Source organism: Oryctolagus cuniculus, chromosome 5, assembly GCF_964237555.1.
Source record: "Oryctolagus cuniculus chromosome 5, mOryCun1.1, whole genome shotgun sequence".
Taxonomy (NCBI): domain Eukaryota; kingdom Metazoa; phylum Chordata; class Mammalia; order Lagomorpha; family Leporidae; genus Oryctolagus; species Oryctolagus cuniculus.
Genome location: NC_091436.1, coordinates 103664912 through 103691448, shown reverse-complemented (window position 1 = coordinate 103691448; position 26537 = coordinate 103664912). Strand labels below are relative to the sequence as shown.

The following is a 26537-nucleotide window of genomic DNA, read 5'->3' as shown; positions in this document are numbered from 1 at the left end:
ATTTTTGATTGATGTATCAGACTAGTAATAAATGATTGCAGAAGATGCCTGGTATGGGTCCTCAGCAGCTGTGGAGTAATGCAGTCAGTGCTGCTGGACTCAACCAGGAGTTAAACATCCTCTGCCCCTGCTGATTCATTTCTGATTTATTTTATGTTAGGCAAGAGACCATCTTTATATTGTTGGGTCAAGCTCTGTGTTCAAGAGCTATGCTATGTTAATGGAAGGAAATTTCAGCAAACCATAACCATAAAAGTGACTAAATCAGCATCCAGACTGGTGACATTAGCTACACAGAATTCACTCCCCAAATATACCCAGGTTTCAAATTAAGAACATTCTCCAGTGGGTTAGTGAGCAGATGATTTTGAAGCATTCAGGGTGTTAGAAAAGAATAATTCTTTCCCTAGAATCACCCGTATCTCAATATCTGAAACAGTTCATCTACTCAAAAGAAAATACATCTCCCCAAAATATGCTTATTAATTACAAATGGAAAACATGAGTAAACTTGGCAGATGCAACCTTAACCACATGCTCAGAATTAAATTAACATGACCAGGTATAAGACCTACATAAATCATGTACTTTCTGATTTTATGTACCAATAAAGGCAATGCATTACTTCTCTAATATTCCTGCTTAAAAAATCCATCACCGGCCGGCGCCGCGGCTCACTAGGCTAATCCTCTGCCTTGCGGCGCCGGCACACCGGGTTCTAGTCCCGGTCGGGGCACTGGATTCTGTCCCGGTTGCCCCTCTTCCAGGCCAGCTCTCTGCTGTGGCCAGGGAGTACAGTGGAGGATGGCCCAAGTACTTGGGCCCTGCACCCCATGGGAGACCAGGATAAGTACCTGGCTCCTGCCATCGGATCAGCGCGGTGCGTCGGCCGCGGCGGCCATTGGAGGGTGAACCAACTGCAAAGGAAGACCTTTCTCTCTGTCTCTCTCTCACTGTCCACTCTGCCTGTCAAAAAAAAAAAAAAAAAAAAAAAAATGCCACCAGGGATATCCCATATCAGAGTGTCTAGGTTTGAGTCTTGCTTTGCTTCCAATCTAGCTTCCCATTAATGCACACTCTGGGAGCAGCAGTGATGTCCCAAGTACTTGCATCCCTGCCACCAATATGGAAGACCTGGATTGAATTCCAGGCTCCTGGCTTTAGCCTGGCCCACTGCTGTCATGGTGTTTGGGGAGTGACCAGCAGATGCAAGACATTCTCTCTCTGTCTGTCTGTCTCTCTCTGACTTCCAAATAAATAAAAATAATTTTCCAATGCATAATCTCTTACTAGAGGTGGGGGAGAGGAGGAGGGAATAGATATAGAATGAAGTTGAATATGGGGGTTACCAAACCACAGTCATATGTAAGTTCTAATGTTCAACAGCACAGTTTGGTGACCATAGTTCACAATAATGTATTACATTATGTATAAAAAACTGAAAGAGAGGTGCTGGTAGACTCCAAACACAAAGGAAAAGTAAGAAAATAGAAAGGTTAGTTGTCTGGTTTGATGAGCTTATGCTGTGCTGTGTTGAAATATTGCTCTGAACCCCATGAAAAATATGTAGGTGTTGTATATTATGAAAAATTCTTAAAAATGATTTTTTTACATGCATGACTTCAATATACTCTTAGAAAAAATATAGAAAACTGAATTGAGGAACCTTCTGCAAAATAGGTGTTCAGTGTTCACACTTTTCCAAGTCTTGAAAGACAAAGACTGAAAATGGTCCCAGGTTGGAAATTGAGATAAAACAACTAAATGCAGTGTAAAACCCTGGGTTGGATAATAGATCACAACAAAAATATTAAAGCTACTGTTTGATTTGGAATAAGATTTGGAAATAAGCTAAGGTTGATTTCATAGCAGATTAATTATATGAAAATTATATCTGATTAACATATAAGAAAAGCTGGATGATGTATTTGTAGGAATTCTATGTACTATTTTTACAACTTTTTATGTCTAAAATTATTTCAAAATAAACCATTAAGGAGAGAAAACATGAATCATAGTTTTTCCCTTTTCCTTTTTTTAGTCCCAGCTTTAAAAAAAGAGAAGTTACAAAATGAGCAGAAGCATATAATATTGTGGATATATCATTCAGCTCTATGAAATGGCCATTGCTTTTACCTAAAATTCAGCATTTTTGCTCTAATAAAGAGTCATAACGCATACAAGATATCTAATGTAGTCTGTCCTCACAATTCGTATTCTTAAGACTAACTGAAAGTCATCCTTCTATAGTTAAAACAAAATTTCTCTGGTTTTTTAGTTAGGGAGAAGTGTGGGTGTCTGTCTTTCACACAATGAAATAAATTTCTTAGAACCAGGTAATTCTAAGCAAAATGTCGCCAACCTTTTAAATTCTTTTTCACAGTTGACCTAGATTGGTAAAAATGAATGCAAATCTAAACTGAATTCTCTAGCCTGACTACTTTCTAAAAAACAAAGAGTGTTTTCAGAATCTTCTGTTGAGATAGGAGATTATAATCTAAGTAAATACGTATTCCTCCCAGCAAATTTTTAGACAATACTGAATACTGATTTAGTGGTTTTGGTGACACATTATCTTTTTCATCTTCCTCAAGTGCTTAATAAATGCCTGACAATAGTAGACACTTTATTTATTAAAGGAAGGAATGGATGTAAGGCCCTAGGCTAAAGAATTTACTTGATTGAGAGACCCTAATGGGTCTAAACAGAACTGTTTTCCATCTCCAAAGACTCCTGCCTGAGGTAATTTGCATTTGAATGCCCAGAATTAGTGAGAAAATTTACTTAAGACTGCCTCGGGATCCAGGTTCCTATTGAGAAGCTCAGTTACTTGAAGGGCTTTAATACCTTGTTAAGGAAAAAGTCACCCACAGGGTCCTGTTGGGGCTATCTGAAGGCATGCCTCATACTGCTGGGCCCAGGCAAAGGAGAGCAGAAATGTAAATAAGGCTGAGCTGCACACTCTGGGTTACACCTACAGGTAAAACTAGGACTGTGGGAAGACCAGAATCACTAGAGTTCACTGTGGGAGACCTGAATAAAGAGAACATATTGGCATTTAGAGTCCCCAGTGCAGAGCCATTTTAAGCAACACATGAAATAAAGCTCCATGGATTTAGTTCTGCAGAAACAGGAAAAATAGTCTAGAGAGCCCTGGAAAAGTCCCATGGAATCCAAGGCAGAAAGAATCTACTTGGACAGAATAGCTGGAAGGAGTGCAGCCTTTAATCAAAGACTGATGGTAATCATGATCAGCTTTCAGGGAAGTAGAACCCCAGTGGCTTTAATATTCATTTTCAGTGGTGGTCTTCAGTGGAGGTAGGAAACCTGGGTAAACAGAACAGCAGTTTGGAGATGAAGAGGCCACAGAATTACCCATTCAACTCCCACGCCTGAATTCACTTCCACCTGTAGCCTGTTTTATCCAGAAACTGTGAAGGGGCTTCCTGAGGAAAAAGGGTTCATAAGGATCGTGATTCTTGTTCCAGGAATAGACAAGAATATAAATCACCTCAATTCCTTTCAGCCAATCTGGATCCAGAACAGCTGAGTGGCTGTGAGAAGAGGGGACCCTCAGCATTTCTGAATCCTGAGTGAGTGGATCAGATGCCTTATATAGGGCAGGTGTCTTTGAAGAAGAATCCAGGAACAAGCCAGCAGTGTGGTCCTTAGTAGGCAAGTCCCCTGGAGGCTAGGCTGGAGTCATGGCAGCAGTCACCAAGAAGTGTGGGGGGTGTAGATTGGGCATTTTGGTTAAGACACTGCTTGGAAGCCCACATATCATATCAGAGTGCCTGGGTTCAGGTCCCAGCTCTGCTCCTGAATCCAGCTTTGGTGGCACTCTTTATTTTTTATTTATCCCAAATGCCCACAGTAGCTACAACTGTGACATGCTAGAGCTTGGAGCCTGGAACTCCATTCATGCCTGATGTGGGTGGCAGAGACCCAAGTTGTTGGACTGTTATCTGCTGTCTCCAAAGATGTACACCAACCAGCAGGAAGCTGGTTTGGAAGCAGAGTTGGGACTCTTAACACAGGCACTGCAACATGGGATGCAGGTGTTCCAAGTAGCAGCCCAACCTGCTGCATCACAATAACCACCCCTTTGGCTCTACTCTTGATTTCAGTATCCTGCTGATGTATACTGTGCATGGCAGCAGATGATGGCTCAAGTGGTTGAGAACCTGCCACCTACATGGGAGACCAAGGTGGAGTCCTTGGCTCCTGGGTTTGGCCTGGCTCAGTCCTGGCTGTTGCAGGCATTTTGGAAGTGATTGAACAGGTAGAAGATTGATATTCTCTCTCTCCTTTAAATTAATAAAACATATGAGTAAAAAATAATTTACAAAGAAATACAGGGTACAGTGGATCTTATCAGTACCCATACTGAAGGCAAAGTCTGAGACACTGACTGGCTTTTTAACTACAAGTCTCTAAGATACATCTGCACAATGATTGCAATTAAAACTCACATGAAGAAGAAAGACTTATGAAGCAATGAGTGGCACACAAAGCAAAATTAGCAAAACGTGGCTTGGACATCTAATTTTCTGTTTCTTATTCCTGAGTGTTGCAGTCATAAATTATCTATAGTTCAGCAACATGGCTGGTAAGAAAGACTGTGTGATACAGAAAGAATGCAGTGCTTTGTTCCAAGTGGCCTGGCTGTGAGGAAAGGAAGCTGAGTGTTTCCCAGTGTCCCATGGGCTGCAGAGACTTCCATTTGCCTGAAAGATGCAGTGAGAGTTGGATGATTTGGTGTTTGCACGTTCTCTCCTTTATGCTGCTAGGATGATTAAAAACCCTGATTTGCTTCTCTTCACAGTACTCTTAGCTGTCAGGCAGAAAAGCTCTCTGTCCTTGAGTCCTTCCTGAGATGTATCTGAGAATGAGATTTCAATCTGGCAGAACTGAAAATAATGTGCCTATAGCCTTTTTCTTCCTAGCCCTATTTCATTTTTTTTAATGTATATAATATAAGTGATGAGGAATTTGGCTCAGAATTGCTCACTTTTTTTTTTAAGATTTATTGTTTTGAGAGACAGAATTATAAACATAGAGATCTTCCACCTATACTGGTTCATTCTCCAAATAGCCACAATGGCTAGGGCTGGGCCAATCCAAAGCCAGAGGCCAGGAGCTTCTTTGAGGTTTCCCATGTAGGTGCAAGGGCCCAAGCACTTGGGCCATAGTCCACTGCTTTCGCAGGTCATTAGCGGGTACTGGATTAAAAGTGGAACACCGAACATGGTACCCATATGGGACGCTGGTGCCACCGATAGAGACTTGACCTGCTATGCCACAGCACCACCCCAGAATTGCACATTCTTAAATAAGGATGAAAAAGTATTGGTCCATTTTCTACTGCTATGATGAAATATCCAAGATTGGGCATTTTATAAAAATAGGAAGTTGATCTAGTTCACAGTTCTGAAGGGCCAAGAGCATGGCATGGGCATCAGTTCTGCCCTGGTGAGGAGCCTATTGTCTATATCACATGGTGAGTGGTAATGTGGGAGGAGCACATGTGAAAGAAAGCACTTGGCTGGAGAGGAAGCCCAAGAGCAGAAAGGGGCTAGCCTCACTCTTTTATAACTCACTCTGGTGGAAAATAATTGGCGATCCCACAGGAACTATCAAGAACAGTGTCCCCCAATGATCCTACCACTTCCCACCACACCCTACCTCTTAAAGGTATAACCTTTCACACTGCTACACTGAGGACTTTCAACTCAAACCATATCCACACCATAGCAAAGATCCTCTAATACATAGAAGATCTTGGATGAGTATTTCATTCACATAACATTAGTATTTCAGAGTGAACTTGTAAACCTTACCTCCAGGTGAAAGAAAGAGAATACCTCCAGACCTTACATTGTAAAAAGAAGAAACCATTGTTATATTAATATAAAATATTTCGGTTGTTAATATGTAAAACCCCTTAATGTCAGGATAGATTGTGTTACTGAGAGACTTTTTTTAAAGAAAAGCATCTTTGTTAATTAACTCAAATTGGTTAGAATGACTTTTGAGGAGTATAATCTGATTGTTTATGCACAATCGATTTACCAATTTTCTGACTTTTCTGTGCCCCTTGTGTATTTTTGTAAAAGATTTCTTTATTTGAAGACAGAGTTACAGAGAGGCAGAGGCAGAGAGAAAGAAAGGGAGAGAGAGAGAGATCTTCCATCCTCTGGTTCACTCCTCAGATGGCCACAATGGCCAGAGTTGAGCTGATCCGAAGCCAGGAGCCAGGAGCTTCTTCTGGGTCTCCCACATGGGTGCAGGGGCCCAAGGAGTTGGACCACCTTCCACTGTTTTCCCAGGCCATAACAGAGAGCTGGATCAGAAGTGGAGCAGCCAGGACTCCAACTGGAGCCAACATTATATGCTGGCAGTGAAGGCAGCAGCTTTACCCGCTATGCCACAGTGACAGCCCAGTACTTATAATTTAAATAACAATCCAATCTTAGACTCTATTAGTAAATATTTTCCATGTCCCAATCAAATCAGAATTTTGTGTAAAATGCAGCCCTTGGCAGATTATATCCCAGTGTAGATATACAAACAAGAATCAGGTGAGTCTATATTTTAGCTCTCTGGGAAGAAGAGAAGAGAAGCTGGGTTACTGTAAACAATAGTTTTTCCATAGTTCTATATTCACAGGGATATGAATAAATGGATTGACTTAAGGATGTCTGTATCACAACCTAGCAGAAATCATGCTTAACTACTAGAATATAGAGGTTCTCAGGAATCAGGTTCTTCCTCTCTTTTTTGTGCTTGACTTCCGTAGAGAATCTGTTTTTATAGTAGGTTCTGTTCAGCAATTTTGTTGGCAACAGGAGCCTAGTTTGGTAAAGATAACTCAGGAGGGAAAATTATGGTCAGTAGGCAAGATGGGAGTCAGTGAGTATTTGTGTGGTCACCTGCAATGAAATTTCCATACATCTAACTTTTTAAAAGTATTTTCCAAAATCTTCTTAATTCATGTAATAACGTCATGATCATGTGGAGGTGCCATGGATTTCTATCAGCATTTTTTTATGCTAAAAGGTACAGAAGTCACTTTAGTAATATAAAACTACTGCTCCAGGATGTTGTTATTGTACTTCCCAGGATTGTTTTTAATCTGCATCTCTCAGAATAGCCACAAATAAACATTGAAAATATGTTTAATGATCTGATTTAGAGAAGTTTGAACATAAATAATGTGTTTCTTTGTCTTGAAATTACAAAGCTAGGAATTGTAATATTAGCAAAATGAATTTTATATGCTGCTCTGAGGATAAACAATTTCTTACCAATCTTCCCAAATATACCCTCAATAGGAAAATTTCTGATCTCATGGAGTTTTCTTTGTATCTTAGACAGATGAGTAGAAAAATAGGTTGTTCAGAGGTGGGCATTGTGGTGTAGCTGTTAAGCCCTGGTTGGCATGCTATGGGATAGAGTCCTGCCTCTGCTTCCAACCCAGCTTCCTGCTAATGCACATCCTGAGGGGTAACAGATGATGGCTCAAATGCTTGGATCCATGCCACTCATGTGGGAGACTTGGATGGAGTTTCTGGCTCCAGTCTGGCCCAGCCCCAGCTCTAGCAGGTATTTTAGGAGTAAACCAATACATGGAAAATCTCTTTATCTTATCTCTCCCCCCTCTTTGTCATTCTGCTCTTTCAAATAAGTAAATAAAAAATGATACAAATGGCGAAAATGGTAAGCTAAAAACTAGGTTGTTTATATTGTAGTATATTTGTTATCTGATTCTCTTTGGGCATCTTGTAGTCAAGTTCTCCAGAAGAAATTTCCATCAGTGACAGGTACCATGTGACAATTTTTAATAAAATCAATCAACTGTGTAGGGCAGCCATTCTAATACTTTGTTTAATAAAAAGATTTGTTTATTTATTTTGAAAATCAGAGTTATATATATAGAGAGAGCGCATACTCTTCCATCTCTTGGTTCATTCCCCATATGGCCACAATGGTCAGGGTTGGGCCAGGTGGAAACCAAGAGCCAGAAGCTTCATCTGGATCTACAGTGTGAGTGGCAAGTCCTGAGACATTTAGGCCTTCTTCCTCTGCGTTTCCCAGGCCATTAGCAGGGAGCTGGTTTGGAACTGGAGCAGCTATTACTCGAACTGGCATCCATATGGAATGCCAGCGTCACAGACAGAGGCTTTACCTGCTATACCACAATGCTGGCCCCTACACTTTAATCTTTGTGGTTAAAAGAAAAGCAAACCAACTTAGGGATATATGAACACAACTGGAGTTTATAACTTGCTAAAAGATTGTGTAACTCATAATAACTCATAATAATAAAAAAAAAAGATGCATGGCATCTTTGGTTTTGTGACTGAATTTGTGAGCAAAATATATTGTCAATAAGCTAGTTAAAAAAATCTATGTGAATTACAAACAATTACATCTTCCTTACAAAGATTTTGAACTGTACTTCCTTGTCATCAACAAATATGTCAAAATACTCTGAGATTCTGTACTCTTTACCCAGTAATACTATTACCTATATTGCACAGTGTGTACAGTGTACATTATAGTAATGGTCCTACAATAATCAGAAATGAGATATGAGAACAGAAGAAACCAAGGTTTTATATTAGCAATGCTATATTAATTATGACAGAGAAAGCTTCTCCATTATAAGCTTGAAACTTTCCCACAGGAATTCTTCTCTTGACAGGTAGTTTTTTCTTTGTTTATTTGTTTTTTGCCTAGTAATGAAAACAGGGATATTGGTTTTCATGTTTTTGAGAGATTTTATCTTGAAATAAAAGTGATTTTCTATCCATAAGAACATTTTTAGGTAGTTTCTGGAACCTCAAAACAAATAGCTTTTTATTGACCTTCAAACTTGTCTCTGATGAAAAAGTTTGGTACCTGTGTGGTATTAGGCAAACTTTGATTTGCAAAGCCAATGCTTCCTCTGCATATTGTTATGTCCCCAAATAGTGGTTAGCCCATTGCACCCTTCAAATGAAGGGAACTTGGAATTACCTGGTCACTTGCTGAAAATTAACCACTTCTTTATTGTGAGTGTTATGGGTCCAGTTTTTGTGCGTGCTAAAAGGAAAGCACACCTGAAAACTAGTTATTTGTTACAAGGCACAGCCAGACATAAGTGAACTTTGTTAACAAAGGAGGGAGTAGTAGCAAGCTGAAACTGTGGCCTGTGTGATCTCTTGTTGTTTAAAACCTCCATAAGACAGAATCACCTCATTCTTTGTGCTCAACGCATTGAGATCCACTCAGGAGACAAACAATTGAGAGCCAGAACATGAAAGGTCTTGACTGCTCATTAAAATGTTAATTACACCATTGAGACTTCAGTGCTGTCCTTCAACCAAGAATTCTCACTGCTTGCCTTATTAATGTATTAAGAGGCATAGTACTAGAGGAACAGCAACAGGCTAGGAAGTTAGAGTACACACTTTCTTAAATACACAACAATATGTGTTTCTTCAAATATGCGCTTTCTGAGAAACAGACTTGTGGAATTATTTTTTCTTTATCACCACAGCACTAGCCACACCTCCAGAGTTTATAACTGGGCTACAGATTTTGCAATTTTGTTAGTTGGGGTAAGGAAAGGACAACCTATGTGTGTGTCTACACAGTACACTAAGTGCAGGAAACATTTTTATCATTCAGGTTTTGAAATCCAATGCTTAGTAATGTGTCTACCACAATAAGGACACTATGCTGTTTTATATAAACTTTCAAATGTATGAAGTTAAAACAAAATTTTGAGGTTCCCCCAAAGCCAATTTATAGAAATCTTTAGTTTTATGAAAATTTATACACTGTTCTTTTTTGATCAAAAGATATTATTTTGGGGCATTATTTTAAATACTCATTGTTTCCAAAGAGATTACTTTAAATGCAAGTTTGGCATTGAGAATTTCATGCTAATAGTAGTGTTTAAAGGATAGAAAGAATACATCTTTCACATTTCATGTTAAGGTACGACAGAGACTCTTCCTGCTGGTAATGTATAGCTTTTCTTTTGCTATTTTGCTAGCCACCTATGTCACTATTTTTTTATTTTTATTTTATTAAAGTATACAAATTTCATGTGTTTCATATATATATACAGATTTAGGAACATAGTGATTCCTCCCATCATACCCTTCCTCACACCCATACTCCTACCCTTCATCCTCCTCTCTCTCCTATTCCTACTCTTAATTTTTACAATGATCTATTTTCAGCTTATTTTATATCCGTAAGATTCACCCATGACTTTAAAACAATGCTTGTCTTAGCTGTATACTGTCAGTGACTATGTGATCCCAAAGAAGTATGCTAATCCGGGTTTTCATTTCTACCTCTTAAAGTCCTTACAATGATTTACAAAATTTCATGATGAAAGTCAATTTGTATCACCTTTTTTCTTCTTCCTGAGGACATTAACTACTTTAATTCTTGTAAATTTGGATCTTGCAAACCTGGACTCTTATTCTCCTCTCAAACCTGGAAATGTGATGGTCTCACTATAAGAGACAGAATGTTTGATGGATCCTCTCATTCATGTTATTTGACCCCTCTGCTATGTTTTTCTTATTAATAAAATGGCACATGTGATCCCTATGATAACATGTTGCATTTATGTAGAACATTTGCCTTGTAGAAAAAATTTGTAATATCACTTACAATACTTGACACTTATAGCCATTAAATAAACAATTGGCAAAGCTATCTATTATCTTGATCTCTATCAGTACACTATTGCTATAAGATAGGTAGAACATGCAGGTGTCCAATTTTATACATACAGACAGAGTCCCAGATTAGAATGGTGATATCTTCCAAATGGTAGCACTCAGGTAGTACAGATGAAAGCAGAAGCCAAGTTTTCTGTTGCCACACCTAAAGTAAAACAATAAACTATATGGAGGACAAAGATACTGGCAAACTTTTATATATTATCACAAACCAATACAAAGTGTAAGTAATTTCAATTAGAAAGAAAAAAATGAATTTTTTTCTGTGTATTTACTGCAAACAATTTTAAAAATTTTGATTTAGTGGTAAACTGATTTCTGTCATTGAGTAGGTAGAAAATATTTTCAGCATGACTTTTATTGAATGAGCTTTTTCATTTTCAATACTGCATTGCTGAGATATTGATTAGTTTTAAAATAATTCAGTAATTGCAAATGAGTGATATTGGGACTGGTATAAAATTAATGCCTTAGATTAATAAATATGTGATTACCATACACTTAATTTGAAGTAAAAACATTATTATCTTAATCTGTACTTTAACTGAGTCCAGTTTTTCATACTGAGACACCTTTATCCTATTTCTTTGTGTTTGTATATAAGTAGTGTTTTGTTCAGCCATTCCAACTGTCTCCATTTCTTCTCTACTAATATACAGGTTCCCAAATTATACATAATAAACTGAGGAACTGAGCACAGAAACATTTTCCTGATTCTCAGGGCTCCTATTTTCAGAGTTCCAAGAATATCATACCATCCAAATAGTCATCTAAGCTGTACAATTGCCCAGTGAACCTCATATTAAAATTTTCTACGTAGGCAATGACAAATTGTATTTTTGAAGTGTGGTTAGCTCAAGATTGAAAAATTACTATTTTCTGAAATGAGCTCTGAAATCAACATCACATATTCCTAGAACCATCCCAGAACTATTGGATCAGAATTTTCAGTGAATTAAACTTAAATCCCTAATTGATGTCCTGTTTTTTTTTTTATTTCAGCAGTAAATTATTGAGAAGTATTCTTTGATTGCAGTAACGTTGTAGACATTTGCTCAAATTTTTAATTTACAAAGCAGCTTACCCTTAACTCAATGCCGAAAGAAAAACTAGATCAGTGCTTAGCCAAGCCACATCCTAATGATAATTTCAAAAGGAATGGAGAAAAAGGTGTAAAACAGAAATAATTGCCTTAAATACTTACTCAGTGATCCTGTTGTTAAAATATCCAGCATTTTAGCCTAAGGAGACTATTGTATGTCATAGATGTATGTTATTCAACTTCATTAGATTATTTTATGAAATATTTTTAATAGATAATGTGTTTAATAGCATAGAAACTTGTTAGAAATTATGGAAGAATCCATAACTTTCTTTTTTTTAAAGGTTTATTTATTGATTTGAAATTCGAGTTACACAAAGAGAGAAGGAGAGGCAGAGAGAGCAAGGTCTTCTATCTGCTGGTTCACTCCCCAGTAGGCTGCAATGGCTGGAGCTATGCTGATCCAAAACCAGGAGCCAGGAGCTTCTTCTGGGTCCCCCACATGCATGCATGGGCCCAAGGACTTGGGTCATTTTCTCCTGCTTTCTCAGGCCATAGCAGAGAGCTGGATCGGAAGTGGAGCAGCTGGGACTTGAACCAGTGCTCAGATGGGATGCTGGCGCTGCAGGGGGCAGCCTTACCCGCTACGCCACAGTGACAGCCCCCATAGCTTTTTAATCTATTCCCAAGATAGATGTTATTAATTTTCAAGAGAAACAGCTGACCTGTTTGTTTAGGACTACATACTATTCGGTTTTGTTTATTTTAAATATTTATTTATTTGAAAGATAGAGGGACAGACAGAGAAAGAGAGAGAGATTTTCCATCTGCTGGTTCACTCCCCAAATGTCCTCAATGGCCAGAACTGGGCTGATCCAAAGCTGGAAGCCAGGAACTTTCCAATCAAGGGCCCAAGAACTTGAGCCATCTTTCACTGCTTTCCCAGGAGCATTAGCAGGGAACTGGATCGGAAGTGGAACAGCAGGGACTCCAACTGTCACCTATATGAGATGCCAGCACTGCAGACCACAGCTTAACCTACTATGAATCATGCCAGCCCTATATATATACTGTTTTACAAGTTGTCTTTTTATTGGCTCTTCTTCAAAATAATGATTAAATCCTAAAGATAACCATTGTAAGTCAGTGGTTAAATAACTTGCAAAATGTTTCTTATTTCCATAAATACAGAGAGATTATTTATGTAACTTAGCAAAAGATTATGTAAGATTATACTTCCTCAGTAAGTAGTGGAAAGTAATAAAAGTAGGCATCAACTTATGAACCATTGTTAAGTTGATTCAGTGTATCATGATGCTACTATAACATAATAGAAAATATTAGCATATTAGCATAATAGGAAATATGCTTCCATAAGACTTGATAACCAAGAATAAAAAACTTAAATAATTCGTTTTAACTGTTTTATAATTCTAAATCACATATAAAGGCATATATAGGGGCCGGCACTGTGGCATAGTGGGTAAAGCCACTGCCTGTGACACTGGCATCCTATATGGGCACCAGTTCATGTCCTGCTTGTTCCACTTCCAATCCGGCTCTCTGATAACGGCCTGGGAAAGCAACAAAAGATGGCCCAAGTAGTTGGGCCCCTGCACCCTCATGGGAGACCCTTAAGAAGCTCTTGGCTCCTGGCTTTGGCCTGACCCAACCCTGGCAGTTGCAGCCATTTGGGGAGTGAACCAGCTGATGGAAGATCACTCAGGCTCTCTGTCTCTCCCTCTCTCTGTAACTTTGCTTTTCAAATAAGTCAATCTTTCTCTCTTTAAAAATAGCATATGTATTTTGAAAGGCACATACGGATTTACCTGTAAGATATAACCTTTAGTTTTATGATGATAGCGTTGTTTGATTCAAGTTATAAAAACACTTAAAAAGAAATATTTAATTTTCTGTGGAGTATAAAATATTTAAACTGCAGTAATTGCATATTAGCTTAATATTATTTCATAATGTCCTTTTTGGGTCTCAAAATACTTTTTTGATTGTGGAAATAGCATGGGGAAAATGGAAAGTATAAAAAGGAATAAAAAATTACACCCATATTTCAGTGCCTTGAGAAACTGATTATTTTAAAAGTATGATTCTACTCTTTTTTCCAGAGTGTATTTTTCTGTGAGTGTCACATTTGGGATTACTTCTCCATAAAAGATTTGTGAAGCAAAATCCATTAGAATCAGGGAATGAGCAAGCTATTATCAAATTAGTGAGCTCTTCGATGTACTTGTAAATTTTATAAAGACTTTATCCTATTCAAGGAATGCCTTTGCGTTCAGATTGTTTGAAAACTAGTGTAGAAAGTAGCATATATTTAAATTTGCTCCATTTTATTTCATTAATCTTGCTTTTTCAGGGTTGTACATCACAACCCCTGTAGATTGAATCAAGCTAAACATCAGTTACTATCCCATACAAACCATTTTTTGAAGAAGAAAACATTCAAACGGTGTGAATGGTTTTGTAATTTTGAGGGTAACACTCTATATAAGACAATTCAAAGTCTTTTGAAAGGAAAAATAACGTAGGACATTCTCCTGTCTACACCCCTATACCCAATATTAACTTTGTAAATAATTATAATATAGTTATATATAGAACTAAAGTTTTTTTTTTTTATTTTATGGGACATATACATAATTCATCAATGAACTTAAGTATTTAGTAGCATTCTTCTTCAATTCCATAAAAAATTCTATTTTTGTATTCCCTAGAGTATCTCTTTATTATCCTTATCAAAGTTCACCTTTTAAAAGCTGTTCTAAATAATTTTTTAATAAATTTCTGAGGAAAAATAGCTTTAAATGATATAAGTGAAAATTTAATCTTGGATTTTCTTTCATGTTCTTGAATGTAATAGTGCTTTTCCCTTTGTAGTTTCAGTAGAAGATAGTTTTTCTTCTTAATGTTAATGTCCTCACTATTGATCTGAATCAAATTGTGCAAACTGTATCTCATCATTGCTACATCATACCATGATATTCTCTCTCTGTCTCTCTCTGTCTTTGTCTCTCTCTGTCTCTTTCAGCTGTTCAAATCAGCACTGTGAACTGTCTAGATCTATGTTGTAAGATATTTAGAGATTGATTCCAACCTCCAAGTACAAACAGTCATGACAAAAAATTTAAATTTCTATGCTGTTTCAGTCTTTTTACTCTTATTGTTAAACCCTTCAATAGCACAAGGTTCCTTTTTTAATTTCTAGTAATCTAATTCCTATGTGACCCTTCTACTGATATTATTCTCTCAAAAGCTCTCAGTGATCTCCTTCATGCTGACCATGACCATTCTCAAGCTACATTTTCTTAGCCATTATTTGACCTTTGTCAACCAATCATTCTTTTTCATGAAAGCTCCCATTTATTTTTTTGTAAGATTTTCTCAATTACCTTTTACCCTCTTGGAATGTTCTTTCTGTATGATTCATACTTTGGCTGTGCTCTGTCGTTCCTTCTACCCCTCACTGCGAGAAAAGAGGAAGGGGAATCTGCTTTGGAGTCATGCGTATTTGGGTTCAATTTTTGCCACTGCCTTTTACCAGCTGGGTGTCCTGAAGAAAGACACAGTCTCTTTACTCCATTTATTTTCCTTTGAAACATCAAATAATAACAGCAAAGGTAGGCAATCCAGTGCTTGCATGAATATATTACATAGATTGAGGGATCCATATAAGTTTCAACTCAAGACATTTTTATCTCTGGAGTCCTCAAGGTCCTACATGCACGTAGAAACCCATTTTTCCATTTCTCTATAGGGAAAGTAGCAATATATACCTTGATATTTAGTTTAAAATTTTTAAAATTTGTTGGTTATCCACCACAGCATTCAACACCAAGTGTACACTCACTCACTAGATGTTAGCTGTTATTTTCATTAACATGATTATTAGTATTTGCCTATTGACTAATGATGCAGCAAGCATATTTTAACCTTTAATTATTAATAAGTCACAGTTAACATACATATTTATAACTTAGTAGATTAGCTTCCTTAATGTTATTTCCCATACTATTTTCTACTCTTATTATTTCCAATTTAAAGTAATAACTAAAAAAGTTGTTATTGGCAGTAAAATTGAATCTTATCATTCTTGTAAATGATGTCCAATGACCCCAAGAGTGACATAATGTTGATTTTAATGTGTGTTTTATAACAAAGAGGTGGTGACACTATACTTGCAAGATAATTTCCATTATATCTCTCAAGCTGTAAAAGATAAAGTGGAAATTAATTATGTCTTCAGCAAACCAGCACAATACCTGCATCATAGTAGCTGGTAAATAAATATTTGTGGAATAAATTAATGATGTGGGAAGGTACAACTAAATCAGATCATAATGTACACCACATATTCATTCATTCAATAGACACTTACTAAGCAGCTACTATGTGTCTCAAGCACTGTTTTAGAATCAGAAGAAAAACAAAGTAAATATAACAATATCTCTGCCCTCATAAGTGCTTATATTCTAGTGAATAAAGACAAGAAAATCAAATTAAAATACATGTAGGATATATTAGAAGAAATAAGTGCTATGGATTATAACAGATCAGAGTAAGGGCAAAGGGCAAATAGAAAATTCTTGGTATTGTATCAATCATTATATAAAAAACCTCAAGTATTATGGCTTAAAACAAAAACCATTTTTATTTCTTATCAGTTCTATGGTTCAGCTATTAGGTTGAGTTGGCCTCATCTGCTATCAATCATAAGGCTACCATCTGACTATTTATTCTAGATGTATATGTCTTCAAATGGCTTGATGGTTGGTGCCAATCTCATCCTCAACAAAGTTACCCTTGGGTACTCATATAATAGCAGCATTTCAAGATGATGACAGTAGAAACTGTAAGACATCTTGAAGCATAGACTGAGAAGTCATACATCACTTCCACTGTACTCTTCTGATCGAGTCACAAGGGACACCCATAAATAAAAACAGGGGAAACAGATTCTGCCAGTTGATGGGAAAGACTTTGTAGAATTTGGGACCATTTTTTCATATATCACAGATTGAAGGTTAATATCATTTTAATTTTTTATTTGTTCATTTGTTTTATTTATTTGAAAGGCAGAGAGAGAAAGAGATCTCATCTGCCTATAGCAGTTGAGACTGAGCCAGGCAGAAGCCCAGAGCCAGAGGCAGGAGCTAAATCCATATCTCCCACATGGGTTACAAGGAATCAACTATGTGTGCCACCACCTGCTACATCCCAGGTGCACATAAGCAGAAATCTGGAATCAGGAGCAGAGCTGGGAGTTGAACCAAGGCATTCTGATATGGGAAGCAGGCATCCAAAATGGTAGCTAAAACACTATGCCAAACATCACCCTTGGAAAATTGCTATCTTATTTTGGATAGTCAGTAACAGCATCTCTGATGGGTTGACATAAAAACAGAAACCTACATGATGTCAGGGAACAAGCAATATGAAAACTTTGAGTATATTCTAGACCAAGAAAACAGCACAAAATGCCAACATGAGTCACCAAGGAGTTCAGTGAGGATCGAAATTATGAACAAGAACAAATGTGTTAAGAGATAAATGTAGAAGAGTTGAACTTTTGCCGAGAAGTTAATTAAGACACATGCCTCCCACATTTGACTATCAGAGTTCAATTTGTGGCTCTGGCTCCTGATTCTGCTAGTGCAGGCCCTGAGGAGCAGCAGTGACGGCTTAAGTAGTTGGTTGCTATTACCATGTGTGCAGTCTGGACAAGTTGAGGGCATTTAGGGGAGTGAACCAGTTGATGGGTACTGTATCCACCACCTGCCAAATAAAGAGGCAAAAAAAAAAAGATGTTTTAAAAAGCGAGAAATATAGAGAGGCAATGAAGGGACAGATAGTACTCATAGGACATTGTAAGGGATTTTTTACTCTGAGATCAGAAAAATCATTATAAGAGATTATAATAGAGTGGCATCCAGAGCCAGGAGCCAGGAGCTTCTTTGGGGTCTCCCACATGGGTGCAAGGGCCCAAGCACTTGGGCCATCTTCCATTGCTTTCCCAGGTGATAACAGAGAGCTGGATCAGAAGAGGAGCAGCCAGGACTGGAACCAACACCCATATGGGATGCCAGTGCTGCAAGCAGAGAATTAACCTAATGCGCCACAGCACTGGCCTCTAAGTACATATTGACTGGTTAGTGAAAACTCATACCTCACCATTGGATTGAACATAATCACCAAAGGATGTTGAATTAAATAATGTTTGAGGACTGGCACTGTGGTGTAGCGGCTTAGGCTGTCACCTGCACTGCCAGCATCCCATTAAACATGCTGGTTCCATTCCTGGCTGCTTCACTTCCAATCCAGCTCCCTGCTAATATGTCTGAGAAAGCAGTGGAAATTAGCTCTAGTGCTTGGGCCCCTGAACCCATGTGAGAGACCCAGAAGATTCCTGGCTTTGGTCTGGTCCAGCTCTGGCCTTTGCAGCCATTTGGGGAGTAAATCAACAGATGGAAGATGGATCTCTCTCTCTCTCTCTCTCTCTCAAACTCTGCCTTTAAAATAAAATAAATAAATACATTTAAAAAATGATGTTTGATTATGCGGGGGAAAGCCATTGTAATCCATAAACTGTACTTTGGAAATTTATATTTACTAAATAAAAGTTAAAAAAATAAATAAATAAAAAAGAGTCAACAATTACATCGATATTTTCAATAAAAAAAATGATGTTTGAAGGCCAAAAGCAAAAGATGAACTTATTAAGATCCACTGATAAATTACATAGTTGTTGTATGCAAGTGAACTACAGATAAGAAAATATGTCTGAATTGAATTCAGTATTAAAAGCTTTCCCTAGGGATCTGGCATTTGGCCTAGTGATTAAGACACCTGTGTCCCACATGAGAGCACTTGGATTTGATTCCTTCCTTCAGCTACTGATGCCAGCTTCCTACTAATGTATATTCTGTAAGGGAACAGTGATCATTCAAGTAGTTGAATCCTTACTACCCATGTGGGAAACTTGGATTGTGTTCCCAGCCCTCAGCTTCAGCTAGGACCCAGCTCTATGTGTTACAATTATTTGGGGAGTAAACCAGTAGATGAATGCACGCTTGCTCTCCCTTTTCCCTTCTCCCTCTCTCCTACCCTCCCTCCCTTCTTCTCTCTCTCTGCCTATCTGTCTCTCTTCCTTGTCTCTCTAATTTTCAACAAAGTTTTCTTTAAAAAAAATCTTGAAATCCAAAAAATCATTACATCAATTGAGTTTTTATAATTATTTCCCTACTAAATGAAATGCACAGTGTTGGGGATTCAAAGTCAACAAGATACAGTTCTCAAAAGTACGGTTATTCTAATGTGGCATGGAGATTGATAATTATATAAATTAAGAAAATGAAGTGAATTTATCAACTAATACTATAGTGTTAGATGGAAAGCATAAGTAGGCACATAGGAGTGTGAGGGAAGGTCTAAGTGTAGACTGTTGCTAGAAATAGATAATTTCTAGGTGACAAGTTAAAAATCTGGTGTTATGGTGCTATTAATTCCAGGCCCAGCGGAAGACAAGCATTCATCCTGGAGATGGGAGAATAGCTGCTCTAAATCTCAGTCCAGTAAAATATATATACTTTATGTTGTTATTACTCTTTTTTAAAATATTTATTTTATTTATTTGAAAGGCAGAATTATGTTGAGAGAGGAGAAAACAGAGAAAGGGATATCTTCTGTCCACCAGTGTAATCACCCAAATGACAGCAACAGCCAGGGCTGGGCCAGCAGAAAGACAGGAGCCAGGAACATCTTTGGGATCTCCCACATGAGTGGCAAGGGTACAGGCACTTGCGCCATCTTCCACTGCTTTCCCAGGCACATTAATAGGGAGCTGGATTGGAAGTGGAACAGCCAGGTCTCAAACCAGTGCCCATATGGGATACCAGCATCGGAAGTGGCAGCTTAACAGAACTATCCACAATGTCAGCCCCTGGTGTTACTCTCTTTCTAGCAAATATTTAGATCTGCTCTTCTTGTGATTTCATAAGATATATTTGTTACATTCTGATTTTCAACAAATAACCATGGAATCTTAATAATTAAAAATAATCCCAATTTGGAAATGAGAAGCCCAGCTTTGCTTCTCACTCTGGCTTAACACAAGTTTCCTAAATTCACTATACTTCAGTCTCCCGGTCCATAAATGGGTTGATAGAGATCAGTGATTTTCAACCATGGCTGCACATTAGAATCATCATGCTTTTTTAAAAGTAGTAATACCACAGGGCTTAATTTCTAAAACTCTCCAGGTAATTTAATGTAAAGTGTTAAAAACCAATGGGCTAGCTGGTCACTAAGGTTACTTCTAGTAAAATCATGTTTGGAATAGTAACAGTTGCTAGAGATAACAGTGTTCTTAGTATTTACCTAAAAACTAGTACCAAATCATCATCTGGGTGTAAAGCATGCATTAAAAATAATGTAAATTCACCTGATTCTTAGAAATTAACTATTGTTGGCCGGCGCCACGGCTCACTAGGCTAATCCTCTGCCTGTGGCGCCAGCACCCCGGGTTCTAGTCCCAGTCGGGCAGCTGGATTCTGTCCTGGTTGCTCCTCTTCCACTCCAGCTCTGTGCTGTGGCCCGGGAGTGCGGTGGAGGATGGCCCAGGTCCTTTGGCCCTGCACCCGCATAGGAGACCAGGAGGAAGCACCTGGCTCCTGGCTTCAGATCGGTGCAGCGTGCTAGCCGTAGCGGCCATTTAGGGGGTGAACCAACGGAAGGAAGACCTTTCTCTCAGTCTCTCTCTCTCTCACTGTCTAACTCTGCCTGTCCAAAAAAAAAAAAAAAAAAAAAAAAAAGAAAGAAAAGAAATTAACTATCATTATGATTGGAAAGCAGTTACTTTCAATACTCATATGGTGTGAATACACTGTATTCAGAGATTATATGTAAATGTGTCTTAAAAATGCCATTGTAACTATTTTGATTTTTCAATAAATGGGTCCTTAAGATCCTAATCATTTTTTTTTGACAGGCAGAGTTATACAGTGAGAGGGAGAGACAGAGAGAAAGGTCTTCTTTCCATTGGTTCACCCCCCAAATGTCCGCTACGGCCAGCGCTGTGCCTATCCGAAACCAGGAGCCAAGTGCTTCCTCCTGGTCTCCCATGCAGGTGCAGGGCCCAAGCACTTGGGCCATCCTCCACTGCCTTCCTGGGCCACAGCAGAGAGCTGGAGTGGAAGAGGGGCAACCGGGACAGAATCCGGTGCCCCAACCAGGACTAGAACCCAGAGTACGAGCGCCACAGGCAGAGGATTAGCCTAGTGATCCATGGTGCCGGCAAGATCCTAATCTTTAGGGCCAGCTTTGCAGCACAACAAGCTAAATTGCCACCTGCAACCCTTGTATTCTGCATCAGAGGGCTGGTTCGAGGCCAGGCTACTCTGCTTCCCTTCAGTTCTCTGCTAATATACCTGAGAAGGCATCAGAAAATGTTTCAAGTACTTAGGTTCCTGTTACTCATGTGGGATACCAGCACAGACTCTGGACTCCTGGCTTCTGCCAGGCCCAGCACTGGCTGCTGTGGCCATTTTGGGAGTAAACCAGCAGATCTCTCTCTCTCTTTCTCTTTCTCTTTCTCTCTCTCTCTCTCCCTTTCAAATAAATAAATAAATCTTTACTCCTGAGTCAATAATCTTCCTAAAGTGTATTACTTATTTTGAAAAAATAACTTACATACTGATTTATTATGAGGCATAATAGGCAGTTTTGTAAGAACAATTGAAGTGAAATATCTAGCTCTATTGGTGTTTCAAATGACTTAAAGTTTGATTTCTTGAATCTATTTTGAATTGCATCACTGTAAATGTTGCCATCAGTTTTTTACAAATGCATTTTCATTACAGTAAACAGATAATTTTCCCTTTAATTTTAAATGTTAAAGTTGATAAACAAAAACTATATTAAAGTATATGAGTTAAACAGCTCCCCCAAATACCCATATTCAAAAAGAAACTGTGTAGACTTATAGGAAATTGAGGAAAGGCCTCAAATAAACATGAAATTGGAAAGTATATGTTCTGTGTCCTGTATTTCCACAGAATTCTGTGTTTCTGTAGTTTATTTTTGAATACTCAGCACAGGCAAACTCTTTTCTTCTTTTACTCAAACTAATAAGAAGAAGAAAGAAAAGGGGTACAGATGACAGGTAACAGCTAATATGGGTGAATGTAGGTGCAGCCAACAAAGAATTTGGTAGCTGTTTGGAATTTCTGCTGGCATACTTATGTAGGAAAAGTATTTGGAAAAAATGGCCCAATGCCCAGAAAAGACACTATGAAGAAGAAAATATATGATTTTCAGTAATATGTGTATGCCTGTGTCATCATTCTGTGTCTGCTCCTGACATTGTCAGTCTGTTATTCTTGTTATATCTTTAATTTCCATGCATATTTCACTGTATTTCTTTGCCCTCTTGATGACAACCTAGATATACTTAATAACTAAGAATTCACAGACATACAATTTATTATAGCATGAAAAATTATGACATTAGAAGAATAATGTGACTGCTGTAATAGTCCACATGTTTAAAAACCTTGCTCTGTGCAGAATGGGGAAGCCGTTTTGCTTCACATTAGCTCTACTACATATCAGTTTGCTTTACAAGGTCTCCCTGAAATCGATCAGACACGTGTACCATGCTTTCAAAGAGTTTTGAACAGTAGGAATGAGCCATGAAAAGTTTTAAAATACAAACCACACACACGATAGGGTTTATAAAAATAGTTATATGTATTCTAGTTATTAAAAAGCCATTTTATAAGGGCTTTATATGATCGAGAATATCTACAAGTTTTGTGAAACAACATAAATTTTAGTATCAAAATGGAATCATACTTCTTATTATTCAACTCTTGGGAGTGACCAAATTCAGGACTTGATATTTAACTACTTCACCTTTCAAGATCTTTTCTTCTACTCACCTGTTCCTGATTCTGTTGTTCTACCAGATAAATTATTTTGTATTACATATCTTCTTTTAAACTAGGACAAGCACATTAAGCTGTATTCAGTCACTCATGTATTATAGTATACACTTAGTTTAATCAGATAAAGTCAACAAAGGGATAATAGGTCTGCAGAAAGGGAAGGACAGGGGTGATTTAACCTTAGGAAGGTATACAGGAAAATAACCTTGGTAAGATTAGAAGCATTTCATGCTTGGGAATAGTGAAGAACTAAAACCTGGAAACTAGTATTAGTTACTTTCCAATATTGCCTGGGGCTGGGCCAGGTCAGCAATGCAATCATTGTGCAAAGTAAAATAAATTGACCCAGTTTTCTAAAAATGTCATATAAAATTTACTTGATCTGCAAAGCCTAACAATTTTGAATATTGGATATAGACTTTATATCTGATAGCCAGAGTTTAGAGATGCTAACATTGTCTTGAGTAATGAATATTAATTACAAGAATATAAATACATAACTTTATTGATATTATTTGTAGTTAGGGTAGTTAAGTTTTTGCTTGTTATCAAATCGGTCTGTAGGGCATAGCTGCATAATGTACAAAGTGTAAGTTCTGTACTCCATCTTGAAAGCACAGATAGTGCATTAAGTAAGGCCATCATCTAGGATGAATAATGCAGGTGTTGTTTTAGAACATGTCAAATTCTCTTAAATGTATCTTCCTTCTTTAAACTTTGATCAACTGAGATAAATGTTTTTAATTTGACCTTATCTGTTTATCAAAATAATATAAAAGACAAGCTATGAAGTAAATTGATATGCTACTATGGTTAGATAGAATTGGAATTCAATACTTTTGAAACTGAAGGTTTTTTAAAAAGAATGCATAGCTGTATGACACCATGAGAAAGAAAAGAGACCTCCAAGGTTTTGAAATGGTTAAAATTTAAAAGTATTTGGATAAGTTGGGCATGATTTTTATCTAACTCTTCCAAATACAATGTATTCTTTCTTAAAGGAAGTTGTAATTAAGAGTACATTGAGTCATGAATTTTAATGATATCAAATCATGAATATTAAAATATATTGCTTATAGATACCAAAAAGTAATAGTGAGAATTATAATTTGTGACTCAACTTGTAATGTCCAACTGTAACAGAAAGCCTCTCTCATTGAAATCTCTTGGAAATAGACTCATGCATATTTAACCTAGTAACTTTGGGCATTCAGAAATGAAGAAGGCTAAATCAAAATACAATCTCAAAATCAGCATCGAACCTTGTGTTTTTCTCTCCTAGTTTTAGTGATTTTTAACACAGATAGTAAGTTGGCTTAAAATTGAAACATGCACATATATACAGGTTTGCTAGCTGGAGAGTTTCCACGCCTGGGGGAGGGTAGGTGACAATTGGTGCATTCAGTATAGAACACGTGTAATGATAATAAAGTTGATTGGTTGAGCTCTATAGCTTTTTTCCCCCTTTTTTCTTTCTTCCTGTAGAGTAGTTCAGTGGAGGGGCAGGTGGTGGAAGGGTTCTCTCCCGTCTTCCCCCTCCCACTAAGGAGAGTGGGTTGATACCATTTTTATTGTTCTGCTGGGGTGGGAAATAAGCCATATGCTTTAGCGTTTTGAATGGCTACACCAGAGATAGCCAAAGCATGCCCTCTTTCCCCCTCCTACTGTACTTTTGGGAGGAGATATTCCTCTAAATGTTTCTGTAGGATTTGGGGTTAGCTTAATGTTTCTGCCCCAGGGCAGAGAGGCGAGTGAGCAGAAGAAATGACAAGGGCTGGAGAGGCACGTTGGGCTGAGCGAAGTGTGGAGTGGGAAGCTTATGTCTAAAACCCACCCCTCCCCTGTATACCACGCAAAGGCAATGAGAGTCGGAACCAGCTGATGCCGCTGCTGCTGCTTCCCGTTTCCAGGGTGAAATTTTCACAGCAGGCAATTCTGAAGGGAGGAAAAATCCCTAACAAGCAGCGGAGAAGATCTTATCACCCAACCCAAGCTATGTAACCTTTAGACAGGCTTTTCCGAAACAGCCGCATTTTAAAAGCCAGCATTCACTGTCCAAAATATGGGCCGGGAATCAGAGCTGGTATGAAAATATGAAAAGCCTCTTTACACCCTGAGTGTTTGAAACGATCCGATGAGCATAGGAAGTGGCTGCCAGCGCTCTGGCGGCTGCTCGTGCTGCCGCTGCCGCCGCCGCTGCCGCTGTTCCTCGCAGAGGGCTGGACAGAGCTAGTCCTGGTTTCAGCACCTCCGGCGCTGGACAGCTCTCTGCACGCCGCACCGCCGCCTGCTTGCTTTTTCCCACTCTCGCTTTGCATTACTGGAGATGCATCTAAATTACGTCCTGTTCAACAACAAGTAGATTTTTTTTTTTTCCTGTACGGGAATTACAGTAGACGATTCTCTCAATTAAACAGCATTTTCTTCTTTACGGATTTGGCTGTCAGGCGTATTTATCCCGATCTCCACCCCTGCCCCCTCCCTTTGCAGGAACGAGTCTTTGGGAACGTGGTCCACCCAGGGATGTAAAACTGTGCTTACCGATGCATCCCATACGAAATGCTTATGTGATCGTCTCTCTACCTTCGCCATTTTGGCTCAGCAACCTAGAGAAATAGTAAGTAACAAAGGGAAAACACGGCTTTAATGCAAAGGCAAGGGACATTGTGGCGAGTGTTTCTCTAGGGAACTGCATTTTAAATGGGGAAATGGAAATGTTGCAGGGTGGCAAAATTGGGTTCTTCTCCTTAGCTACAGTGGCTTGGTGAAATGAATTCTAGTTGGTGTGCTATAACTAAATTCTACTCAATTTTATGTCTTCTAACTTGAAATTTCTGCAGTGTAGTTTGGAGGATGTTCTCCAATCATATTACTAATATGCTGCAAACTTTCAAATAAAAATTATTGCCAACTTAACCTTTATTTTAAAACTGGAAAGCTGTTATGGGTAATTTGTGAGGATACTGTTAGTAGTAGACTGAAGACCCCAAATACTGTAGCTGAACACATTGCATCTGCATTGGATATTTTCAGTACAGGTTTTCTGGGGGTGTCCTTGGCTATATATAATTTAGTATATATCTAAATAAGATGAAGTTTTATGAGAGTATCACTGTCAGGAGCTGTAAGATCATTCCTTAAAAGTGTATAGATTTTGCAAAAATAGTTTCTGAAAAAGATAGATGTACAGAACTATCCAAACAAAAAAATTAAATATATTTTGAGAAAATATTACAAAGAAGAATAATTATTGAGATAAATGTGACTTTTTGCCAAAATCTGGCCTGAATAATCACCCTTTTTACTTATTTTGGTTAAAAAGGCCTAATTTAATTTGACATGTATTTTTAGATTTTAGAACTTACCTAATCTTAAAGTGTATTCCTTCAAACTTCCAATGTTAAATTTATGGAATACAATGGATTTCAATAGGTAATGTCATGTTAGTGTCTAAAGAAAGAAAACTCTCAGATCGGTGAATGCCTCTGATATTTATATATGTTTGAAAAGATATAAGACTTATTTTTCAAGGTCATGCTTTTAAGGACTGAAACTAGAATTGTGAAAATTAACTTTACACATTATGTTCATGGAAAAAAACCACAAAATATACTTGAAGGTCTTAAATTTGACATTTCATTTTGTTCTATATCCTTAGAGGCCAAGCAAGTGAAATTTAATGTGAGAATCTTTGACTTAGACCAAAGTTGTCAAAAGTCAGAAAGTTTGAAAAATGCTCAACACCTATGTACAGATTTGGGTAATGCAATAAGCATAAATGGGAGGATC

At 37.9% G+C, this 26537-nt stretch overlaps 1 protein-coding gene across 6 annotated transcripts in view; it reads left to right on the top strand.

Annotated features, from left to right (window-relative positions):
• Positions 1 to 26537, top strand: part of ADGRB3 (adhesion G protein-coupled receptor B3) — an 854624-nt gene that overhangs the window by 645988 nt on the left and 182099 nt on the right. For all 6 annotated transcript variants that reach the window (XM_070073912.1, XM_070073911.1, XM_002714525.5 and 3 more), the window contains one exon: positions 25239 to 25365. In XM_070073912.1, coding sequence (XP_069930013.1) covers positions 25239 to 25365 — 127 coding nt within the window. The remainder of the gene's footprint in view (positions 1 to 25238; positions 25366 to 26537) is intronic.